Consider the following 25712-nt stretch of genomic DNA (forward strand, 5'->3'; position numbering starts at 1 on the left):
GCTTTTTCATAGACTCTATAGAAAAACAGCTCCAAAAACAGCCGTTAAAAACGTTGCGAAAAACGCGACTTTGAATAAAAAAAACCTTCTGAAAATCAGGAGCTGTTTTCCCTTGAAAACAGCTCCGTATTGCCAGACGGTTTTTATTTTGTGTGTGCACATAGCCTTATACTGAAATGGTTTGTTCTACATCTCTTACCACAGATAGCTTTTGTAGAAAGTTCCTTCTCCAGTGTAAACCAGCAATTGCCTGACTTGTAGTGCTCACTTATTCTTTAGGTTAAGTTCACATAGGGTGGATACGCTGCATAAAAGTACGCAGCATATCAGATTTGGAACCCGCAGTGAATTCCTCCCAAAAAAGTGCACCAAATTGTGGTGCAGATTTTTGGGCGGCATCTCTGCTGAAAAAAATTTAATTTGTTGCATCGTGCGTTGTTATAGCGACGCGACCCTCTGTTCTCTGTGCAGCCGGCCTCCTGGGATGCCGCTGTAGTCCATTTGACCGCTGCAGTCTGGGTCGTATTAGCTTTTTTTAAATAAATTTTAAGCAAAAAAAAAAAGGTGTTTTTTTTTCTGATTTACGTTATACAGAGTATATTGAAAAATGGTATAACGTTTAATTATACAATTAAACAATGTAATACCATTTTTCAATATACTTTGTATTAATTCCTCATGGTTTACAAGACCTCTGCTTGTTGTTTTTCAGTAGGAACATTCATTGTTTACTTCTAGTGGATAGAATTCTGTCCGTGGTCATGTGATGGATGCACGTGCACGGCTCGTTACAGTATGTGTATCAGATCTGTGTCTTCTAACGATCCCAGAACATGTGTGTCCATCACATGACCATGGAGAAAATGTTATCCACTACAAGCACGCAACGCATGTTCCTACTGAATAACAGCAAGCAGAGATCTTGAAAATAACATACATTCTCTGAAACCAGACAACCACTTTAAGGCTGGGTTCACACGACCTATTTTCAGGCGTAATGGAGGCGTTTTACGCCTCGAATTACGCCTGAAAACACGGCTCCAATACGTCGGCAAACATCTGCCCATTCATTTCAATGGGTTTAACGATGTACTGTGTAGAAGACCTGTAATTTTACACGTCGCTGTCAAAAGACGGCGCGTAAAATAACAGCCTCGTCAAAGAAGTGCAGGACACTTCTTGGGACGTAATTGGAGCCGTTTTTCATTGACTTCAATGAAGAACAGCTCCAAATTACGCCCGTAATGGACGACCCGCAAAACGCGAGTACGAGAAATTACGTCTGAAATTCAGGAGCTATTTTCTCCTGAAAACAGCTCCGTAATTTCAGACGTAAATGCAGTTATCGTGTGCACATACCCTTAGAGGTCCAGATCTTCTTTATGAAAAGGATAAGGGTGTTTCATATCAATCAAATCTTGCCACCAGGTTCCACCTTTCAAAAAGTGGTTCTGCAGCAGCTGAGGTTTGCATGGGAAGGAATCATTTATCCCCTACTGGAAACTATAAGGAATATATATATTTTTTTCCTGGTTCCGTTTTTTCAGCTATCGTGGCAAGAACATGAAAGACAACGGGGGAGATATAGCAAAACTGGTGCAAAGGTAAAGTAGAATAGTTGCATAGGGCAACCAATAAGGTGCTGCTTTCATTTTCTAAAAGGCCTCTGAAAAATGAGGTGGAATCTCATTCGTTGCCATGAGCAACTACTCCATTTTCCTTTGAACCAGTTTTGATATATCTCCCCCCATGAAGGACTTCCATAGAGTTCATGTAGTCACAGCACAGAACACTTCTAAGCCTGCACAGCGTGTCATTTCTCTTTCTAGTGTTGTCTCCATGAAGTAAGACCTTTCTGCACACACATTTAGTCTTTATTTACCTCATTACACTAACCTGTTTTGCCAAGCAGTACTTCCAGGGCCTTTTCTGTCAGCAGTTCAGTCAGGAAATACTATACTTCATGTAGCCAGTAGGAGGCGATAGAGCCGGTGTCCAGCCATCAGGCTATGCCAATGATAGTTCATATATTTCCCACTACAGGCGGATTTTAATATTATATACAATAATTTCTAAAACAAATGCAAAGTTTATCATTTCAGACTCATGTGAGCCTATAATAAGTGTCCATCAGCTTTTTACGACTAAAACTATACGTATGCATACATTTATTTATCATACTTCCCAACCGTCCCGGATTCAGTGCGACAGTCCCGGATTCCGGGCGGTATCCTGCTCTCAGCGGGCAGCCGGTGGTATGTCCCGGTTTCAACTGTAAGGGTATGTCCACCCGCAAACTCAAAAACGTCTGAAAATACGGAGCTGTTTTCAAGGGCCTGCACTTCTTTTTCGCGCTTTTTTTTTTTTACGCGGCCGTTTTTCAAAACGGCCGCGTAAAAAAACGGCCCGTCGGAACAGAGCGCCCATTTTCCCATTTAAATCAATGGGCAGATGTTTGGAGGCGTTCTGCTTCCAATCTTTCGGCCGTGTGAACATACCCTAACTGCGTCCTTTAACTGGTTCAACTGAAAAGCAGACACCGTTGAATCCAATGCTAAAGCAGGGAACCGTGACCTCCCTGCTTCAGCATTCACTGTGTAAAATAGCCGTGAGCAGATCGGCTGAGCCACCCGCGATGCAGTGACGTCATTGTGCCTGTCTGCACCGAGCCACTCATCCTGGGAACGGGGCTAGGTCAGCATTTATTTTATTGTTTTTGTCATTAGGCACTATGAGGCATTATACTGTATGGCCGCACCTGCTAAGGTGGCATTATACTGTATCTGGGCACCTGTTAAGGGGGCAATATACTTTATGTGGGCATTATACTGTGTGGGGGCAGCTATTTGGCATTATACTATGTGAGATTCACTATGGGGTATTAGGCCCTGTTCACACTGAGTTTTTTTGCAGACAAAATAAAATCTGCCTCAAAATTCCTACAAGAATTTTGAGGCAGATTTTGACCTGCCTGCACACTTTTTAGGCCGTGGGCAAAATAACGCAGCGAAAAGCGCTTTCTCTGCCTCCCATTGATGTCAATGGGAGGTCAGAGACGGAAACCCCCGAAGGGAATGACGCTTCTTTTTTCCCCCACTCGTGGGAAAAAAACCCGCCTACGCCTCCTATTGAAATCAATCGGAGGCGGTTTTGGACGTTTTTTTAGGCGGTTTCTGACGCCGTTTCTGCATCAAAAAACTCTGTGTGAACAGGGCCTGATACTTTGTGGGGGGCAGCTAGGGGGTCATTTTACTGTGTGGGGGTTTCATGGGGGCATTATACGGTCAGGGGATACTGTGGGGACACAATACTTTGTGGGCTGAACAATGTGTATGGGCGGGTTTAGAGGCGTGGCTTAGCAGGGAAACATTTCCCGTGATGCACTATGCAAGCTGCATAGTTGGGAGGTATGGGAGATAATGGTGAATACTCCCAAAGTTTTAGGCACCTGTACCCAGTGTTGTTTAAGGAAGGGGGTATAACGGTTTAAGCAAATAAAGGTTGTTCTTTGTATAACGAAAAGTTAAACAATTTTCCCAATATATTTTCTATAATAATTTGTAATCTAATATTTTCCCAATATTTCATCTTGCTGTTATTCAATAGGAACCTTCATTGTTACTTCCAGTGGATTAGGATCGGTCCTGGTCATGTGATGGACAAACAGGCGCTCAGCTCATTACAAGACGCAGCTCTGATACACATACTGTAACTGTAATAAGCTGAACATCAGACAAAACTATGATAAATCAATAAATGAAGCAAATAATTGTTAAAATACTTACCACTGAATGTGTATTACGCCTCCGTGACGTTTCCTCCTTAGTGATGTAACATCATGTGGTTGTTAGCCAATCACTACAGGCCTCGTGATGTTTCGTCCATAGTAATGTCCTGCAATTGCCCTTGGATGCGGTCTTGTGACGTGACATTCCTGAGGCATAAAACAAACTCCACCCAACAGGACTGGAGGTGTGTCGTGGCATGGGACCAGAGCAACATTTTAATAAATTATACAATTCTTTTTTTTTTTTACAGCTTTGACCTATTTACAGGGGTCCTACGAGAGTTAGAAAAACATAGTAGCTATCTTCCAGAAACCGCACCATTCTGGCCCATTGGCTGGGTTGCAGCACTACCCCATTCACTTGAAGAATGGTGCCATGTCTGGAGAAAAGAAGCTATGCTTTATAATCTCTTACCATCCCTTTAACCCCTTAACGACCGCCCACCGTCTTTTGACAGCAGACGGTGCAGGTACTCAGTCTACAGCGACGTCTTTTGGCGTCGCTGTAGTAGAGGGGGTTTAGCGTCACCCTGATGAAGTCTGCGATAAAAGCCGGCTGTAAGTATCAGGACTGGTTGATTTCCTAACATCATGTGACCAGTGTGACAGCCAATCACACTGGTCAAATGCTGTTACTGTATACAGAGCCGGCCCTAAGGGTATGTTCACACGCAGTGAGCAAAAACGTCTTAAAATAAAGAGCTGTTTTCAGGTGAAAACCGCTCCTGATTTTCAGACTTTTTTTTAACAATTTGCGTTATTCGCTGCGTTTTTTACGGCCATTTTTGGAGCTGTTTTTCAATGAAAACCGCCTCCAAAAAGTGTCCTGCACTTTTTACACGCCGTATTTTGACAGCGACGCTTAAAATGGGAACAGAACGTCGTAATTCCCATTGAAAGCAATGGGCAGATGTTTGTAGGCGTATTAGGGGCGTAAAACGCCCGAATTACGTCTGAAAACAGTGCGTGTGAACGTACCCTAAGAACGAGCTGTTAGAGCTCTGTTCTAAGGGCAGTGATCAGGAGCCAATAGTATTGGTTCCGGATCTTGGTGTTCACTATGAGATCCAATCATCGTGATCACTACAGTAAAATAAAAGTAAAAACATGTATCGGTTTCTCCTCACTCTGTTCTAGCTGTGGAGAGAAACAGATACAAGTGTTAGTGTCCCCCCTTTTTTCAGTAATTTATAGTATATACACACACACACATATATATATATATATATATACACACACATACACTACTGTTCAAAAGTTTAGGGTCACTTAGAAATTTCCTTATTTTTGAAAGAAAAGCACAGTTTTTTTCAATGAAGAGAACATTAAATGAATCAGAAATACACTCTATACATTGTTAATGTGGTAAATGACTATTCTAGCTGCAAACGTCTGGTTTTTAATGCAATATCTACATAGGTGTATAGAGGCCCATTTCCAGCAACCATCACTCCAGTGTTCTAATGGTACATTGTGTTTGCTAACTGTGTTAGAAGGCTAATGGATGATTAGAAAACACTTGAAAACCCTTGTGCAATTATGTTAGCACCGCTGTAAACAATTTTGCTGTTTAGAGGAGCTATAAAACTGACCTTCCTTTGAGCTAGTTGAGAATCTGGAGCATTACATTTGTGGGTTCAATTAAACTCTCAAAATGGCTAGAAAAAGAGAGCTTTCATGTGAAACTCGACAGTCTATTCTTGTTCTTAGAAATGAAGGCTATTCCATGCGAGAAATTGCCAAGAAACTGAAGATTTCCTACAACGGTGTGTACTACTCCCTTCAGAGGACAGCACACACAGGCTCTAACCAGAGTAGAAAGAGAAGTGGGAGGCCCCGCTGCACAACTGAGCAACAAGACAAGTACATTAGAGTCTCTAGTTTGAGAAATAGACGCCTCACAGGTCCTCAACTGGCAGCTTCATTAAATAGTACCCGCAAAACGCCAGTGTCTACGTCTACAGCGAAGAGGCGACTCCGGGATGCTGGCCTTCAGGGCAGAGTGGCAAAGAAAAAGCCATATCTGAGACTGGCTAATAAAAGGAAAAGATTAATATGGGCAAAAGCTCAGACATTGGACAGAGGAAGATTGGAAAAAAGTGTTATGGACAGACGAATCGAAGTTTGAGGTGTTTGGATCACACAGAAGAACATTTGTGAGATGCAGAACAACTGAAAAGATGCTGGAAGAGTGCCTGACGCCATCTGTCAAGCATGGTGGAGGTAATGTGATGGTCTGGGGTTGCTTTGGTGCTGGTAAAGTGGGAGATTTGTACAAGGTAAAAGGGATTTTGAATAAGGAAGGCTATCACTCCATTTTGCAACGCCATGCCATACCCTGTGGACAGTGCTTGATTGGAGCCAATTTCATCCTACAACAGGACAATGACCCAAATCACACCTTCAAATTATGCAAGAACTATTTAGGGAAGAAGCAGGCAGCTGGTATTCTATCTGTAATGGAGTGGCCAGCGCAGTCACCAGATCTCAACCCCATAGAGCTGTTGTGGGAGCAGCTTGACCGTATGGTACGCAAGAAGTGCCCATCAAGCCAATCCAACTTGTGGGAGGGGCTTCTGGAAGCATGGGGTGAAATTTCTCCCGATTACCTCAGCAAATTAACAGCTAGAATGCCAAAGGTCTGCAATGCTGTAATTGCTGCAAATGGAGCATTCTTTGACGAAAGCAGAGTTTGAAGGTGAAAATTATTATTTCAAACCTTGTCAATGTCTTGACTATATTTTCTAGTCATTTTGCAACTCATTTGATAAATATAAGTGTGAGTTTTCATGGAAAACACAAAATTGTCTGGGTGACCCCAAACTTTTGAACGGTAGTGTGTGTGTGTGTGTGTGTATATATATATATATATATATATATATATATATAAAAGTATATTTACTGTATATACAGTGGAGGAAATAAGTATTTGATCCCTTGCTGATTTTGTAAGTTTGCCCACTGTCAAAGACATGAACAGTCTAGAATTTTTAGGCTAGGTTAATTTTACCAGTGAGAGATAGATTATATTAAAAAAAAATAAGAAAATCACATTGTCAAAATGATATATATTTATTTGCATTGTGCACAGAGAAATAAGTATTTGATCCCCTACCAACCATTAAGAGTTCAGCCTCCTCCAGACCAGTTACACGCTCCAAATCAACTTGGTGCCTGCATTAAAGACAGCTGTCTTACATGGTCACCTGTATAAAAGACTCCTGTCCACAGACTCAATTAATCAGTCTGACTCTAACCACTACAACATGGGCAAGACCAAAGAGCTTTCTAAGGATGTCAGGGACAAGATCATAGACCTGCACAAGGCTGGAATGGGCTACAAAACCATAAGTAAGACGCTGGGTGAGAAGGAGACAACTGTTGGTGCAATAGTAAGAAAATGGAAGACATACAAAATGACTGTCAATCGACATCGATCTGGGGCTCCATGCAAAATCTCACCTCGTGGGGTATCCTTGATCCTGAGGAAGGTGAGAGCTCAGCCGAAAACTACACGGGGGGAACTTGTTAATGATCTCAAGGCAGCTGGGACCACAGTCACCAAGAAAACCATTGGTAACACATTACGCCGTAATGGATTAAAATCCTGCAGTGCCCGCAAGGTCCCCCTGCTCAAGAAGGCACATGTACAGGCCCGTCTGAAGTTTGCAAATGAACATCTGGATGATTCTGAGAGTGATTGGGAGAAGGTGCTGTGGTCAGATGAGACTAAAATTGAGCTCTTTGGCATTAACTCAACTCGCCGTTTTTGGAGGAAGAGAAATGCTGCCTATGACCCAAAGAACACCGTACCCACTGTCAAGCATGGAGGTGGAAACATTATGTTTTGGGGGTGTTTCTCTGCTAAGGGCACAGGACTTCTTCACCGCATCAATGGGAGAATGGATGGAGCCATGTACTGTCAAATCCTGAGTGACAACCTCCTTCCCTCCACCAGGACATTAAAAATGGCTTGTGGCTGGGTCTTCCAGCACGACAATTACCCGAAACATACAGCCAAGGCAACAAAGGAGTGGCTCAAAAAGAAGCACATTAAGGTCATGGAGTGGCCTAGTCAGTCTCCAGACCTTAATCCCATCGAAAACTTATGGAGGGAGCTGAAGATCCGAGTTGCCAAGCGACAGCCTCGAAATCTTAATGATTTACAGATGATCTGCAAAGAGGAGTGGGCCAAAATTCCATCTAACATGTGTGCAAACCTCATCATCAACTACTAAAAATGTCTGACTGCTGTGCGTGCCAACAAGGGTTTTGCCACCAAGTATTAAGTCTTGTTTGCCAAAGGGATCAAATACTGATTTCTCTGTGCACAATGCAAATAATTATATATAATTTTGACAGTGATTTTTTTTAATTTTTTTTATATAATCTATCTCTCTGGTAAAATTAACCTAGCCTAAAAATTCTAGACTGTTCATGTCTTTGACAGTGGGCAAACTTACAAAATCAGCAAGGGATCAAATACTTATTTCCTCCACTGTACTTAGGATCGTACTGTAAAATATATTCAGTTTAGGGTACGCTGTTAGACGGGGAAGGGTGCTGGTCTGGGCTTGGGTTTATGGTTTGTGTTAGGCGTAGGGTTTAGGTTTGATAAAAAAAAAGTTGAATTCCTTTAGTGTTCTTAGTTGATAAAAATAAATTAAACCGCTAGTTACATTTATTATTTGCGGTTTAGGCTTCATGCACACGACTGTGCCCATAATGACGGGCACGGCCGGCCGTTTTTACGAGCCATGCTCCCATTATAAAAGTATAGGAGCACGGTCCGTAAAATAAAAATAAAAAATAGGACATGCCCTATTTTTTTGGGCAAGATTCTACGGCACGGACACCCGTACGGGAAGGTGTCCGTCGGCCATGGAAATTAATGGGCCCGTAATTACGGACCATTTTACGGTCGTGTGAATGGGGCCTTACACTGTATAATCATCATGGCTGCCAGAAGATACATTGTTGAGGAAGCCTATCAGATGCTATGTTCAGATACGGATTCAGCATTTTACTTTTACTTGAAAGCGACAGCGAAAGTGTCACTTCAAGGGATTCTATTGAAATGAGAAACAGTACAGTGATATGGGAGATTGTGCAGTTGCCACAACATCCGTTCAAAGTGCAGCCCCTAAAATTGCACAACCCCACTAAACAGATTTAGTGTGGGAACCCATGTTTATTTACTCCTACCATAAATGACTTTATTAAAAAAAAAATCTGGGCCACAACCTTAACATGGGAATCATAAAAAAAAAACTCTATTAGGTCATATTGGGCATCAAGCCCTATACATGCCACCCCCATTTTTTCTGGCATTATGTCCCGCAGCAGGTATGAAATACTTATGCGATTTCTCCACTTTAGGGACAACCTACAGGCATCCCCTTCCGGCGACAGAAGCCATGACCGGCTGGGTTGTATAAATTAAGGCCAGTGCCAAATTTTCTTAATTCTTCCTTCTTAGGAGCATATACCCCTGAACAAAATTTAGCAGTGGATGAATCTCTAATGAATTTCAAAGGGCGTCTCGCATTCCTCCAATTCATACCCTCAAAAAGCGCAAAGTAGGGGGTAAAGATCTATAAGTTATGTGAAAGCACTACTGGCTAAGATCTACGAGGGTAAAGACAGTGAATTTAATCCACCACGGGGCCCTCCAAATATTGGTACCACTGTTAAGATCGTGTGGGATTTAATAGCCCCTTTCCTACACAAGGGGTATCATGCATACGCTGACAGCTTTTATAGCAGTGTGCCATTGTTTAGCGCCCTGCATGGTGCCAACACCGGAGCCTGTGGCACAATACGCAGGCATCGCAAAGGTTTCCCATGTCAACTTGTAAATAAAATAAGTACCAAAGGGGCATTCATGCACTTTTCAAATTGAGATGCTCGCTTTAAAATTTCTTGACCGCAAGGACGTCTACATGATCATCACTATCCACTCAAGTGCAACAGAAACTGTCCGAGAACGTGGGGCCATGCAGATAGACAAAAGCCTGCGTGTGTCATCGGTTATAACAAATTCATGGGTGGGGTAGATTTGTGCGACCAGATGTTACAACCTTATCTGGTTAAAAGGAAAACCAGAAGATGGTATAAGAAAGTGGCAATATACCTCATCCAGGGTGCGATGGACAATGCATTTGTCCTGTACAAAAAAATCAGTGGGCAGGGTGACATTATTTGAATTTCCGGCGAAAGTGATTGAAGTTCTCCTATTTCAATCTGCAGACCAGAGAGTAGTCCATGAGTCAGAGGGTGTACGCCGACTTGTTGAAAAAATTTTTTTACACCCCATCCCTTCAACACCGAACCAAAAATACCCGCCGGATCTGCAGCAAACGAGGACAGCGAAGTGAGTCACGATATTATTGTTCCGCTTGTCCTTCCAACCCTGGTCTATGCATAAGTGCCTGTTTTGAAATTTATCATACTGTTGCACATTCCGATTTTTTTTTTTTTTGTGAATTACAAGTAAAAATGCTGGATTTATTTAGGATTTTAGTTTTCGGTACACCTCTTTTTTCTTCTAGGGAAGCAGCTTTGCTGCATATTTAGGAGAGGCCAAAATGTAGGGTTCTTTTAGGGATTTCTTTTTTTATTTACTTTCTTTTGGGAGAGAGGGAAGTCTACTTTTCTAGATTCTATAAATTTGGGTTATATCCCAAAATGACTCAAAGTGGAATAGGGCCTGAAATTCATTCAAGATAAAATTGTGCCCTGAAAGCTTTTTTTTTTTTCCCTTTTCTGTTAGGACTATGTCCTGCCATAAATAGCTGTTACTGACTGGGGATACGGCATCATTTTTCTTTTTATTCTGAGGATTTCTAATAAGCGAGCTGTTCCTTATCAATACACTATGGGCTTTATTACAGTTTTATTCGGGTTTTTGGTGAAACTCTTACACCCGACAATACTTCTAGAAATAGCGACATTAATTTGAAGAACCACTACTCCCCACTGTCCCGTCATATATTCTGCAGGTGATTGGTTGTTTTGCGCACATTTCAGTTCCTACCTTGCCGGGCTGGAGCCTGTTATGGTGTACCACGTCGCTTGGCACATTCGTCCCTTATATAGGGATTGATGGAGCTAAAGAGACGTTGTATGACCAGTCACTTTGAATAATAAATTCATTACAGCCCTACAAGTTCTCTTTCATCCTTTGAACATGCTCAAGTTTTCCACATAGCTGGATACATTCTTCCTCCTTTTTTTGGATATATTGCCTTTTTCCTCCAACACAGTTTAATATTTCCCACTCTAACTTACTATATATCAGAGCGGGTTGATATACATAATGTCTACAGACTGACACGATTGCAGGACAGCTGCTTTGTTAGCACGACATAGTCATAGGGTGTAGACACAGTTAGCGACATATATTACTCAATCTAGAAAAGTACAATCCTCTCCTTTCCGACAAAAAGTTATAAAAACATGAAATCCACTTCACTCCTTCTTATTGTCCTCCAATGATGAGTATGCGCCATATTTCTATACTAAGGCATACAATAGTAATACCTTTAAGACATACCTCACCAGTTTCATGCACTGTGTATGATAAATAGGTCCTAAAAATAAAGTATTTGAGGAAAAAATGTATATATATATATATATATCACACACACACACACACACACACACACACACACCTTATCTCATTCTATAAAAACTTTACAATCAACATGGCCACTACACCCCTAGATGAATACCTTAAGGGGTCTAGTTTTCAAAATGGGTTAATTTATGAGGGGTCTCTATCGTTTTGGTAGCTCAGTGCCTCTATAAGGCTGGGTTCACACGACCTATTTTCAGACGTAAACGAGGCGTATTATGCCTCGTTTTACGTCTGAAAATAGGGCTACAATACGTCGGCAAACATCTGCCCATTCATTTGAATGGGTTTGCCGACGTACTGTGCAGACAACCTGTCATTTACGCGTCGTCGTTTGACAGCTGTCAAACGACGACACATAAAAATACAGCCTCGTCAAAAAGTGCAGGACACTTCTTTCAGACGTAATTTGAGCCGTTCTTCATTGAACTCAATGAAGAGCAGCTCAAAATTTACGGCTGTCAGAGAAGCCTCGCAAAATGCGGAGGAGCAATTACGGCTGAAACGAGGCAGCTGTTTTCTCCTGAAAACAGTCTGTCATTTCAGCCGTAAAAGCCAGCTAGTGTGTGCACATACCCTAAATGTGTAATGGGGCAAGAAACATTTCAAGCAAAATGTGCGTCCTGATAGCCTACGGGTGCTCCCTTCCTTTTGGACCCTGCCTTTTGTCCAGGAAACGCATTAGGGCCACAATGGGGATATTTATTGAACACAGGAGAAACAGGGTGATTCATTTTGGGATATATATCCTTTTTCTCATGCCTGCTGTTTTTTAATCACCTGCTTTGCATTAGTTCCTGGAAAAACAGTGGGGTCAAAATACTCATTACAACCCTAGATTAATACCTTAAGAGGTCTAGTTTTCAAAATGGGGTAATTTATGGGGTGTTTTTAATCATTATGACACCTATGAGCCTCTTCAAACTTGGCTTGTTGCAGGAAAGCAAAATGTACGTCAAAATTTTAAAAAGTATTTTAAGTGTCCTATATCGCTCAGAAATGTAAAAAAAAAAAAAAAGTGCTGACAAAATAAAGTAAAAAGCTGGAAATATATATTTGATGAAATATTTGTTTGTATGTACATGTGTGAAATATTGCAGTTGAAAATAGGAAAAAAAAAAGACAATTTACAAATATTCATCAGTTTTTATAATAAATATTATTATACGCAAATTTTATAGGTCTACTTTTCCCACCTAAATAAAGTACAATATGTGCCGAAAAAAATAATGTTGGATTTTTTTGTAATAGTTTTTCATATCCGAGTTATTCTCTGATAAAGTTACACATGCCAGATTTCCAAAATCTGGCTTGGTCATTAAAGGGGTTGTCCCAAGTTGACTCAAATTTTTTTTTTTAAACATTCTAAGCAGGAAATGAATTTTAAAACATTTGCTGTTAAAAAAAATTTAAAATTCATTTCCTAAGTGCCTTTTTTTTACACTTGATAACTCAGCAAGTGCTGGTTATCTTTTCTAAAAAGGGGCGTGAGCGGCTCGATGTCAATCAAGCCGCTCCGCTCTGCAGTGTGCGCGCTCCCGATGTTGCTAGATACTGTAGTTCTAGCAGCATCGGGAGAATGTTCGTCTCAAGCGGGCATGGTAAGCCCGATTGAGACGAACTTACCGTGAATGTCAACAACACTACACTGCACTACACTACACTACACTACATTCACCCCGTTTCGGCAAACAACTTCTCCCCCACCCTCTCACTACATGTAATGTTTGTAGCCGCCGTACCGGTGCTGCATCAGCACCCGGCGAACAACTAAAAATATATAAAAAAAATAAACTCACCTAAGACGTTCTAACGGCGCTCTGAACGGTCCCGTCACTTGCCATCTTCCCTCTTCTTGGCGCCGCTCGCATTCATAGTAACAATGCGTTGTGGCGCAGATGACGTAATCATATCAGGCACACGTGATTACGTCATCTGCACCCACCGCTCTGTTATTGTGAATGGGAGAAGAAAAGTGACGGGACCTTTCAGCTCTTCGTGGGAACGTCTTAGTGAGTTTATTTTTGTATGTATGTTGTCATGTATGTGTATATGTGCATGTATGTTTTCTTGTATGTATGTTGTCCTGTTTGTATGTGTATATGTGCATGTATGTATGTTTTCATGTATGTATGTTGTCATGTTTGTATGTGTATATGTGCATGTATGTTGTCATGTTTGTATGTGTATATGTGCATGTATGTTTCCATGTATGTATGTTGTCATGTATGTGTATATGTGTATGTATGTATGTATGTATGTATGTTGTCATGTATGTGTATATGTGCATGTATGTTTTCTTGTATGTATGTTGTCCTGTTTGTATGTGTATATGTGCATGTATGTATGTTTTCATGTATGTATGTTTTCATGTATGTATGTTTGCTTGTATGTATGTTTGCATGTATGTTTGTTTGCTTGTATGTATGTTTGCTTGTATGCATGTATGTTTGCTTGCATGTATGTATGTTTGCTTGCATGTATGTATGTTTGCTTGCATGTATGTTTGTATGTATGTTTTCTTGTATGTATGTTGTCATGTTTGTATGTGTATATGTGCATGTATGTGTATGTATGTTTGCTTGTATGTATGTTTGCTTGTATGTATGTATGTATGTATGCTTGTATGTATGTATGTTTGCTTGTATGTATGTTCTCATATTTGTATGTGTATATGTGCATGTATGTTTGCATGTATGTATGTTTTCATGTATGTATGTTTTCTTGTATGTATGTTGTCATGTTTGTATGTGTATATGTGCATGTATGTGTATATGTGCATGTATGTTTGCATGTATGTATGTTTGCTTGTATGCATGTATGTTTGCTTGTATGTATGTATGTTTGCTTGCATGTATGTATGTTTGTATGTTTTCTTGTATGTATGTTGTCATGTTTGTATGTGTATATGTGCATGTATGTGTGTATTTATGTATGTTTGCTTGTATGTATGTATGCTTGTATGTATGTATGTATGTATGTTTGCTTGTATGTATGTTGTCATATTTGTATGTGTATATGTGCATGTATGTTTGCATGTATGTATGTTTTCATGTATGTATGTTTTCTTGTATGTATGTTGTCATGTTTGTATGTGTATATGTGCATGTATGTATGTTTTCATGTATGTATGTTTGTATGTATGTTTTCTTGTATGTATGTTGTCATGTTTGTATGTGTATATGTGCATGTATGTTTGCATGTATGTATGTTTTCATGTATGTATGTTTGTATGTATGTTTTCTTGTATGTATGTTGTCATGTTTGTATGTGTATATGTGCATGTATGTTTGCATGTATGTATGCTTGCATGTATGTTTGCTTGTATGTATGTTTGCTTGTATGTATGTATGTTTGCTTGTATGTATGTATGTATGTTTGCATGTATGTATGTTTGCTTGCATGTATGTATGTTTGCTTGTATGTTTGCTTGCTTGTATGTTTGCTTGCTTGTATGTTTGCTTGCTTGTATGTTTGCTTGCTTGTATGTATGTTTGCTTGTATGTATGTTTGCTTGTATGTATGTATGTATGTTTGTTTGTATAAATGTCTGTATGGCCATGTATGATACTGTCTGCCCTGTATCTAAGCCAACTTTGCCGCAGGCTTCTATACATGGTATAACAGTCAGTATCACACATGAAAGTGAAACTAAGCCTACGACATGTTTTATTGAATTATTTTTTTTTATATTTTTGATTTTTTACAGGTTTGGTGTTTGGACTACGTCGGTTTCGAGGACTACTTAGATGACGCTTTTTTATTTCATCAATAAAATGGTTAATGAGGGTTGTGTTGGGGGTGCTTTATTTCAATAAAATATTTTATCTATATCTTTGTGTTTTATTTTCAAGTTTTATTACTATCACTTTAGTAATGGCCGCTGTCTGAGTGACAAGGTCCATTACTAAGGGGAGGCTTAGTGTTAGCCGGTACAGAGGCTAACACTAAACACCATTATTACTCCGGTACCCACCACCACCAGGGGTGCCGGGAAGAGCTGGGTACGATCCAGTACCCGACCATCTATTGTGATGGTCGGGCTCCGGGGCGGCCGCAGGCTGGTATTATGAGGCTGGGAAGGGCCAAAAACAGTGGACCTTCCCACCCTTGTAATGCTAGGCTGCTGCTGCTGTGTTGTATCTGGCTGGTTATAAAAATGGGGGGGACCCCACGTCATTTTTTTTTTATTATTTATTTATTATTTTTATTAAAAAGACATGGGGTTCCACCCAATTTATCATAACCAGCCACAAACAACACAGTGTTATTAGCCTGGGAATGTACTAAGCCAGTGGCCCCTCCCACCCGTGTAATGCCAGGCTGCTGCGGCCTTGTATATGGCTGGTTATTAAAAATGTGGGGGACCCAACGTCTATTGTTAAATTTAGAAAAAAAACGACGTGGGGGTCCCCCACATTTTTATAACCAGCCCGATACAACACAGCAGCAGCAGCCTAGCATTACAAGGGTGGGAAGGTCCACTGATTTTGGCCCTTCCCAGCCTCATAATACCAGCCTACGGCCGCCCCAGTACCCGACCATCACAACAGATGGTCGGGTACTGGATCGTACCAAGCTCTTCCCGGCACCCCTGGTGGTGGTGGGTACCGGGGTAATAATGGGTGGTTAGTGCTAGCCTCTGCACCGGCTAACACTAAGTACCGCCTTTATAATGGACGCTGTCAATCAGCCAACTGCCATTATCTAGGCACTAATAAAGTTTGAAAAAAAAAGACAAAGACAATTTTTTTTTATTGAAATAAGAAATCCCCAACAAAACCCTCGTTAACCATTTTATTAAAATTTTCAAAAAACTTAGATCTACGCAGTAGTCCAACTAATCGAAAGACGTAGTCCAATCGGTACATCAAAATCTGCAACAACATTAAAAAAAAGTTATCAATGTGAACAATACCGATACTTATACTCACCTACACACACACACAAACAACCACACACAAACATATACACAAACACATAAACACACACCCATATATTACACAAACACACACATAAACACATACACACAAACATGTACACACAAACACACACATATACACACAAACACACACATACACATGTACACAAACACACCCATATATACACAAACACACATATAAACAAACACACAAATATACAAAAATACACACACATACACACAAACATGCACAAACACACCCATATATACACAAACACACACACACACACATATATACACACACAAACACATGTACACAAACACACCCAAATATACACAAACACACACACAAACATATACACAAACACACCCATATATACACAAACACACATATACACACAAACATATACACAAACATATGTACACAAACACACCCATATATACACATACACAAACACACACATATACAAAAACACACACACACACAAACATATACACACAAACATAAACACAAACACACCCATATACACACACATACACAAAAATATACACAAACATATACACATACACACAAATACACCCATATATACACTCACACATAAACACACACACACACACATATGCACAAACACATATACACAAACACACCCATATATACACAAACACACACACATATACACAAACACATGTACACAAACACACCCAAATATACACAAACACACATACACAAACACACATACAAACATATACAGAAACACACCCATATATACACAAACACACATATACACACAAACATATACACACAAACATATGTACACAAACACACCCATATATACACAAACACATACACAAACCCACACATATACAAAAACACACACACACACACACACACACACACACACACACACAAACATATACACACACAAACACAAAAATATACACAAACATATACACATACACACAAATACACCCATATATACACTCACACATAAACACACACACACACACACACACACACACACACACACATATACACAAACACACCCATATATACACAGACACACACACACACACACACACACAAACATATACACACTTACCTTTAGCGGAGCGCAGACTTCTCCTTGCGACGGGTGCCTTTCCACTGCATCTTCTGCGCATGCGCCGAGAAGCGCCGAGATGCGCGTTCACGAGCAAATGACATCCTCTGCTCCGGACGCAGAGGATGTCATTACGCATGCGCGGCCACCGCTAAAGGTAAATAGCGGTGGCCGGGAACCTAGGCAACGAGCAGGATACAAAGAGGGACCGACCGCAACTTCAATCAAGAATAGCAAGAAAACGACATCGCTGGACGACGGACAGGTAATTAGAATTCTTCTTATTTTTACATGGGGGAGCTTTATAGCTCCATTTATCAACTTGGGACAACCCCTTTAAGGCACTTTCAGGTCTGGTCACCAAGGGGTTAAATCAGACTGTAGTGGTGAACTACAATCTATAATATGTTCCTTCTAATGTGATCCGTTCACATGGCCTGATGAGTTTTAAAAGGGACATACCGCTTTCTGCAAATTAAGGATAACTCATTGCATAATGAAAAATTATACAATTCTCAAATATACTTTCTGTATTAATTCCTCACGGTTTTTAAGATCTCGGCTTTGTAGCCATTCAATAGAAACCTTCATTTGTTACTTCCAGTGGATAAAAATCTGTCCTTGTCATGTGATGGACACAGAGGTGCACAGCTCGTTACAGTATGTGTATCACAGCGGTGTGTTCTAACAAACATGTGTCCATGAGGAATTGATACAGAAAGTATATTAGAAGCACAACTTTATTATACAAAGAATAACATTTGCTGAAACTGGAATACCCCTTCCCCCCCCCCTCTTTTTTGCAGAACTAGTTTAATACAGACACATTGAATTATTTTTTTTAACTGCTCGTTTCAGGTCCTGCCATGCCATCTATATTGGACCTCAATCAGAACTTGGACTAGGCCTTTTCATTGCAAGCTCATGTTTGTAGGACTCTGGCTCTTTGACCTAATTTTGTAGCTTTCATTTTGCATGTGCGTTGTTACGATAAACTTCTTTGTAGCTGTAATAACACAGCAAAATTGGAATATTTAAAGCCCCCACAGCAAATCTTAGGGAAGCTTCAACCAGGAGAGAAATCAGTGAAGGCATTTGCCACCTCTTTACAGGATTTCTTATTAAAAAGGTAATTGTCCACTTTTGACAATCCCCTTTTGAGGATTGAGGATAAGAGCTGAGCTCAGGGTGTCTTTCTGCTAGGACCCCCATCTCTAGCACAGTATAAATAAAGCATTACATGTTCTGCATCAAAATGTTTTAGCTTTCCATGTAATGCATGGCAGTGGTGGGTCCGATAAAGACACACTCTTTGTAGCCACTCTTAATCATGGCTGAGAAATAAGTGTCCCAAATGTAGCACTCATCTCTATTGTAGGGGTATTCCAGCCACCAGCATTTTTCACCTATCCACTGCTTGGTACCGCCCAATTTAAAGTCTATGAAGCTGATGAAAACAGCTGAGCGCTGTGTTCGGCTGTTTCCATCAGCCAGATTGACTGTGAATTGAGAAGGACTGCGCATGCCCGGCCTCAGTTTCATTCTAAGTCCTCCAATCTTATGTTTCTTGGCTGGGGGGGGGGGGGGGGCAGGGTTCCCCGTTCTGCTAAATCTGTGGGGATCCCAGCCGTTGGACCCACACAAATCTAGCATTTTTCACCTATCGAGTGGAGGCTGGAATGACCTTTAACTCAGTGGCCTAATAATTTGAAAATATATTTTCTAAACCAGAAAAACTCTAAAGACATAATAAAAATGAGTCCATGGTCAAGCACTCAGATATCAATATACTCAACTCATCATTTACCAAATTCATATGGGGGGGAAGAAACCAAGAATAGCGCTCACGAAACTCATGATGCGGAAGGCGGGGTCAATTTCCCTAACATCCGGGGTTATAACCTGGCCTGTCTGAGTAGACATCTGCTAGATTGGAAACACAACACAGAGTTCCACTCCAACACTAGATTGGAGAGACAGCTAGCAAAACCTTGGGATCTCATGGCTCTGGTACACACAACGTTAACTTGTCTCCCAAAGATAGTCAAGAAATCATCTCTGTTACGAGATACCATCATTGCCTGGAAGGTACTGCGCAAACATTATAATCTTTCTTATCGCATTTCAAAACATATGCCCTTATGGCAGCATCCAGAGTTTGCAGCAGGAAGATCTAACAAACTAATGTCAGAATGGAGGGAGAAAGGGGTAGCGACACTGGGGGATATGTTTCACGCACAGGATAACAGGTGGTTAACCTAGCAAGAGCTCCAGAATAAATACGTTTTTGCTCGGCATCAGCACTTACAGTACATGCAAATAGTTAATCACTGTAAAACTAAACTTGCGGATGTAGCGGATGAGGTCCCCCCCAACCTGTTTGATTCATGGTTCACAGACAATCACAGACACTCCATTTCCCAATTATATAGTACACTCAGACCATTACTACTGAAGATGTCCCCGGGGCAGGCCTTTGGGAAATGGGAAAAACTGTTTAATTTACCAGGCATTGAAAGGCATATTGAAAAAGGGCTGGTGGATTTCAGGGCGCACGTACACAACGAAAACTGGAGGGAAACTCATTTGAAGATTATACACCAAGCAATATATGCATTTACCCTGGCCCCCTCCGCCTCACAACCAGATAGGAAAACGTCATGCCCTAGATGTAATATCTCAAAGACGGACATGTATCACATGGCCTTTGGGCGTGTGCACATATTCAGCCATTCTGGGGGGAGATAACATCCTTATTGCAGCAGGTGGGCAGGTTCCATGGGAATGTAGGGCCAATGGAGGTCTTATTCCATATACAACATGATGGAGAATTAGAAGAGACAGAAACGACACATTTATCCCCCATGGCCCATGCCACACTGATAGTGGCAAAGAGATGCATACTCCAAAACTGGCTGGTAGCTGAAGTACCGACTCAGAATATGGTGGTCCAGGGGTTGAGGAAACTGTTTTATCTAGACCGCATTGGTATATTACAGAATAAAGACACGCAGAGCAAAAAATTCTTTGAGAAATGGAAGCTTTTCCTCACAAAATATTTCACCAGTGCAGAACGAAGGGACATTATAGGCCCATTCACGGGAACGCCATGGTACTTGATTGAGGATCTCAAGGGCACTTTAGGGGCACTGAAAATACCACGGGAGTAAAGCGTATATCTCCTCTTGGATTTCTTTATTCTTGCGGACTAGCTGCCTGAGTCGGTGAACTGCTTCACGAAGCTCCAATTGTTATGTATGCTCTCATTTCTTATTTGTTTTATGTATTGTTTTGATGTGTTAGTTAGGCAGATATGCGAGTTTATGTAACTATGTTTACAGGAATACCCGACATGTGGGGTTAAAGGATGGGAAGGACAGAGGAGATGAAGGAGGGTTGATAGCCTCTGGGGAATACCATCCAAGATTAAACCTAGTTTGCTAGGAAGCATTTACTATCTCATGTTCATTTATACATTTTTTGTAATGTTTATTATTATGGCAATGCATTACTGTATGATCTGTGTTTTTTTTTTTTGGGAAAAATGTAATAAAAATATGTTATAAAAAAAAAATAATGAGTCCATATATACCAAAAGAAGGTATATATAATGGATAACTGCCATCTTTGGAATACCTCTAGTGTCTTTGCAGGTTATCACAGAATAAAATGGAACGATTACATAATAGGACAATTAAATCGAATACATTTCTCCTGCACAGCCATTCAGAAGTAGGCTTGTTACCAACTTCACGCAGAATACAATTACAAATTGTAGAATTCGTAGTATTACAAGTTGTCCAGGACCTGGTATTGATTTCTTGTTCTAAACCAGTGCTTCTCAAACGGTGAGGCGGGTTGTGGCACATTTGGGGAGGCTGTAGTGATAGAAAGGATAATATACCGCACTAATTCATTTGTGTGACTCCATTTGTGTGTGTTACAATGTTCTAAAGATAGATGGAGGTAAATTTGGCACATAGTTTGATCTATGGTAAGGCCCCAGTAGAAAAGACTGAGAAGCCATGTCAATCTCTGTGTCAGTCTAAATTATATTGATATGTAGGTTTATATTGGCCAAATGTTTATTATCTGTATAGTAATACATAGTTACTAGGCTTGAAAAAAAAAAAGAGACATCTATCAAGTTCAGCCTCTCAGACCTAATGGTTTGATGCGGAGGAATGCAAAACACCCAATGGCCAACTGTAGCTAATTTTGCCTCACGGGGGATTGTGAAATCTCTCTTTCTGACCCCACGCAGCAGTTTGATAAATTCCCAGGATCGATTAATCTTATTAATCGCTATACTAATTCTATGGCTACATTCACACATAAGAGGAATTTCTTCTGTGGACTTTCCTTCTGGATTTTCCGGCAGAAAATCCAAAGCGCATTACAGTAGCAACAAAGTGGATGAGATTTTAACAAAACTCATCTGCACGCTGCGGACATAGACTTGCAGTGTGGATTTTTAAATCAGCAGCATGTCACTTTTTGCTGAGGAACAGTTGCTTATTTGTTGCAGATTTCACCATTGAGTGCAATGGGGAAGTCAAAATCCCCATTGCACTCAATGGGGATTTTCAGTTGCAGAATTTGCTGCATATCTGCAAGAAAAACAAAAAAAAAACAAAACCAAAAACTATACTTCGCTCCCCTGGTGCTCTTGTAGCGACATATGCCTCGTCCTTTGGCTGGTCTCTGTACAGCTAACCTGCTGTGAGGTTTCATTGCGTGACCACTGCAGCGGTCTTATCTGACCAAACATCGAGGCCGGCTGTGAAGAAACATATAGGTTAATACGCCCAAAACCAAAATTTGGTGCAGACTTTTTGGCGGATTTCCTTGTGGAATCAGTCAGATTTTCTGCTTAAAATCTGACAAATGTGAACATACCCTACATCTCAGAGCTAGAAGATAAAGGTCTACAGTAGACCTGGGATTTCTGGAACCCAGTCATGGTTTCTCTGGATAACAGCAGCAATACCCATATCCTATTACTACTATACATTCAACAAATTTTGCCACAAATATAACATGTATCTCCCACCCCATCACAGCTTCTTTGAGGTAGAAAAAGGAGGAGTACTCCAGGAGTGAAAACTTATTTCAGGGATTCTCCCATAATAATATGGTTGGGAATCACTGCATCAGGTAGTTTGACTTCTTTAACTGTAAAGAATCCTTTCCCATATTCATATTTGAATCTTTTTTTTTCTTTCCTTTTCTCCACGCACAAAAGGATTTCATTTGTAGAGTTCATGATAAATCAAAGAACAAAACTATTACCCAGACTCTAATAACAGCAGATATTGGACATAACTTTAAAAAAAAGAAAAAAAGTTGTAATTATTTCAATGAGATTTACGTTTACACACATCTAAGAAATCATTTTCATGTCATTCCTTTTGGTTTTATTTACATTTTGGCCTATTCGATGCATTGAAAAGCAAATATACTCAATGATTAATACAGAGCATTCATGCTAAATCAGATTTTTTTCCAAGACAATTTTTTATTACCAAGTACCACAGAAAAAAAAAATCTGACATGCCCATGTCTTCTTCAAGCAATCAATGCAAAACAGAACGGTAACAAAACGGTTTTCCTTGGCACTACTTGCATTGTTTCAGTCAACGATCTTCATTATAAACATATTGAAATTAATGTATTGTGGCTGTCATTTAAAAGGGAAAAGCACCCGTGTCAGTCCGGTCCGTGCCGCCGCTGTACATTTTGTGTATATATTGTATCATAAATATTCTCTTAGTACAATATGTGTAACTGATGTACCGTTGGGAAAAAAAAGCAGCAAACTTCTACATTGGACATATGTCTAAACAAGCAATGTGGTGTCCTCTGTACAAAGTCATAGGACTTGCTGACATATATAAATTTTGAAAGACAAATCATTGCACAACTTATTTTAATAATATTTAGCCATTACCAGTAACAAATCCTGGTGAAGACTGTACGAGGAAAAATAGAGAGAAAAAGCAAAGTAGCAAATCTAGTGATGGGTTTCTAATTCGAGGATAGTCCATTCTCCATGGGGGGAAGAACACTCATCAGGAGAAAAACTAGTTACGGTGACACTTGTAGAGTCCTCAAATGGAGATGATAAATCGCCCCATGCTTTGCCCTGAGATTTGGAATTTTCTCTAGCTAAGAGCAATGTCTGATTGATTAGATACTGTGCTAGACTGAGATCCTCAGGGACTGAGTTTATGATATCAACATCTGATCCATGATCAGCTAGCAGCTGTCTCAGCAGTGTCCAGTCCCTCTCTACAAACTGCTGATCTTCAAACTCAATATCCATTATTCTAGCTTCAGTCTTCAGCCTCTGCTCAATGCCGTCACCAGGATCCATCTCATATATAGGAGAAAGCGACTTTGGAGGACGATGGTCATACATGCAGGTTTGTGCCATTGAGTCAATATCATCTATGTGCCCTGAAATAATTCATAATACTGCACATTGTAAAATAGTTATGCTCTTTTACCCATAGTCACTGAAGACGAACATACAATCAAATAAGACAGCAAGGTACATAGACATTTCACAAACATATATTTCTAGACAGCAATAAAAAGCTACTGTTTAGAAGTTAACAATAAGCAGCAAGATAACCCTAGCAAGCAAGTTTCTGATACAGAAAATGGGTTATTTGAGAATAGACAAATGGTCTGACGAAGCAATACACAACATCACAACCTTATACTGTGGCTCTGTTCACATATTTATAATGGACATCTCCACTACTGTGAACAGCGAAACAATACATAAAGGGTAAACTAATTAGCTCCACATTGGGTACATAGATGACATCAGAAAATGTTAACTGTAATGTAGGGTAGGGTATTCAGATCATTACATCAGCCTTCCCCAATTAGAAATCTTCAGGCAGCAAGATCTTGCAAAATTAAAAAATTAGAAATGTGAGGGAGATTTAAAACAAACAAAAAGTCTATAAAACCTATTTAAAGGGACACTAAATTGTAATATGGCAGCGAAGTTAATGCCCCATAAGAAATCAAAATGGCCCGTCCTGGAGCAGATTTGGGCATACCTATTAATTCCTGGACTTGTTCACACTTTCCATTCACTATATGACCGATAGGCAGAGTGACCCTCAATCTAGTTTCCCCTCAATTTTTTGTTAAGACCAATAATTGAGAAATAGAACAGGGGAAGGCCTCAGTTGGGCACCACAGCAGCTGTATGTATTGTATCTATGGTAATGTATATATGCCCAGTTAATCATGAATTTTACATTTTTGCACAGATGTGTCCCTTTAAGTAGATTAGAAAGTCTGCCTATGATGTAATTTTTAATGAAATAATAAACCAAGAACTAACAGAACTTCAATTAATCTGCATTTTCCATTTGCAGCAATTTATAGAACCATGCAATGCATGTTATAGTGGGGGAATTAAAACAGCTCTGACAAAAGAACAAAGCCAGATGGTAATTAAGAATGTGAATGTCTAAGCTGTTTTAAATGTATAATTACATACTTGAATATTTTTAATTGGAGAAAGAATTAAAATGTTAAATACTGAAGGAATTATGCTTGTTTCTGTGGATTTTTTTTATATATACACATTATATTATACAAAGTATAGGACAATGACATACATAAAGATAAAGCTTTCTGAAGTTATTCCCTTGCAGGTCAACAGCAGCAAATATAAAACACACTATGTTATACTTTTCAGAAAAAGCTGACTTCTTATGACTAAGAAATCATAAAAGGTAGAGGATAATCTAAATGTTGACATCTGTGTATGTACATACACATTTATACAATTAGTAAGAATATAGTCCCAACAATCATTATACTCTACTCTTATTGTTGTAGGGATTTCTTTATGATTAATACATTGTATGTATACTGAGAATGGGAGAAACCTTACCTGTAGTGGTCAGTGAAACTGGCTTATAGTACAACTAAAAAACAAAATCAAACCTTAGCAACGCTGAGAACTGTTCTTGTACAAACCCTGCCGCAGCCATTCCTTCCTATGACAGCCAGTCATGCTTCCAAGTTCGTTTCGTTGCAACTGGATCCAGGAAGTAACTAAGTTACAGCAGCCATTGTTAGCAGCTATAGATCTATCACTTTGTCACAGAATCACCCAGGCCTTATAGAAATGCACAGCCCCTGATCTCTCCTCCCTTTCTTACTCTGTGGCTTCACCTATTAGGTTTTACAGTGTATTCAATTCGAGGCCTGGATTTTAAGCTGCCTGGCAATGAA

At 40.0% G+C, this 25712-nt stretch overlaps 2 protein-coding genes across 8 annotated transcripts in view; both read right to left on the minus strand.

Moving 5' to 3' along the window:
- C7H1orf146 (chromosome 7 C1orf146 homolog) overlaps positions 1-13314 on the minus strand; it is a 36464-nt gene extending 23150 nt beyond the window's left edge. For 3 of the 5 annotated variants that reach the window (XM_075833217.1, XM_075833214.1, XM_075833218.1), the window contains exons 1-3: positions 13223-13314; positions 3786-3966; positions 1897-2072 (exon numbers count right to left, since the gene is read on the minus strand). The gene's annotated coding sequence lies outside the window, so the exon portion shown is untranslated. The remainder of the gene's footprint in view (positions 1-1896; positions 2073-3785; positions 3967-13222) is intronic. The other 2 variants (XM_075833215.1, XM_075833216.1) reach the window with 2 other exon arrangements.
- A 10042-nt stretch (positions 13315-23356) lies between these two features.
- The window catches only part of BTBD8 (BTB domain containing 8), a 63235-nt gene continuing 60879 nt past the window's right edge, over positions 23357-25712 (minus strand). For all 3 annotated transcript variants that reach the window (XM_075833222.1, XM_075833220.1, XM_075833219.1), the window contains exon 18: positions 23357-23903. In XM_075833222.1, coding sequence (XP_075689337.1) covers positions 23458-23903 — 446 coding nt within the window. In that variant the 3' untranslated portion in view covers positions 23357-23457. The remainder of the gene's footprint in view (positions 23904-25712) is intronic.

Source organism: Rhinoderma darwinii, chromosome 7, assembly GCF_050947455.1.
Source record: "Rhinoderma darwinii isolate aRhiDar2 chromosome 7, aRhiDar2.hap1, whole genome shotgun sequence".
Classification (NCBI taxonomy): domain Eukaryota; kingdom Metazoa; phylum Chordata; class Amphibia; order Anura; family Rhinodermatidae; genus Rhinoderma; species Rhinoderma darwinii.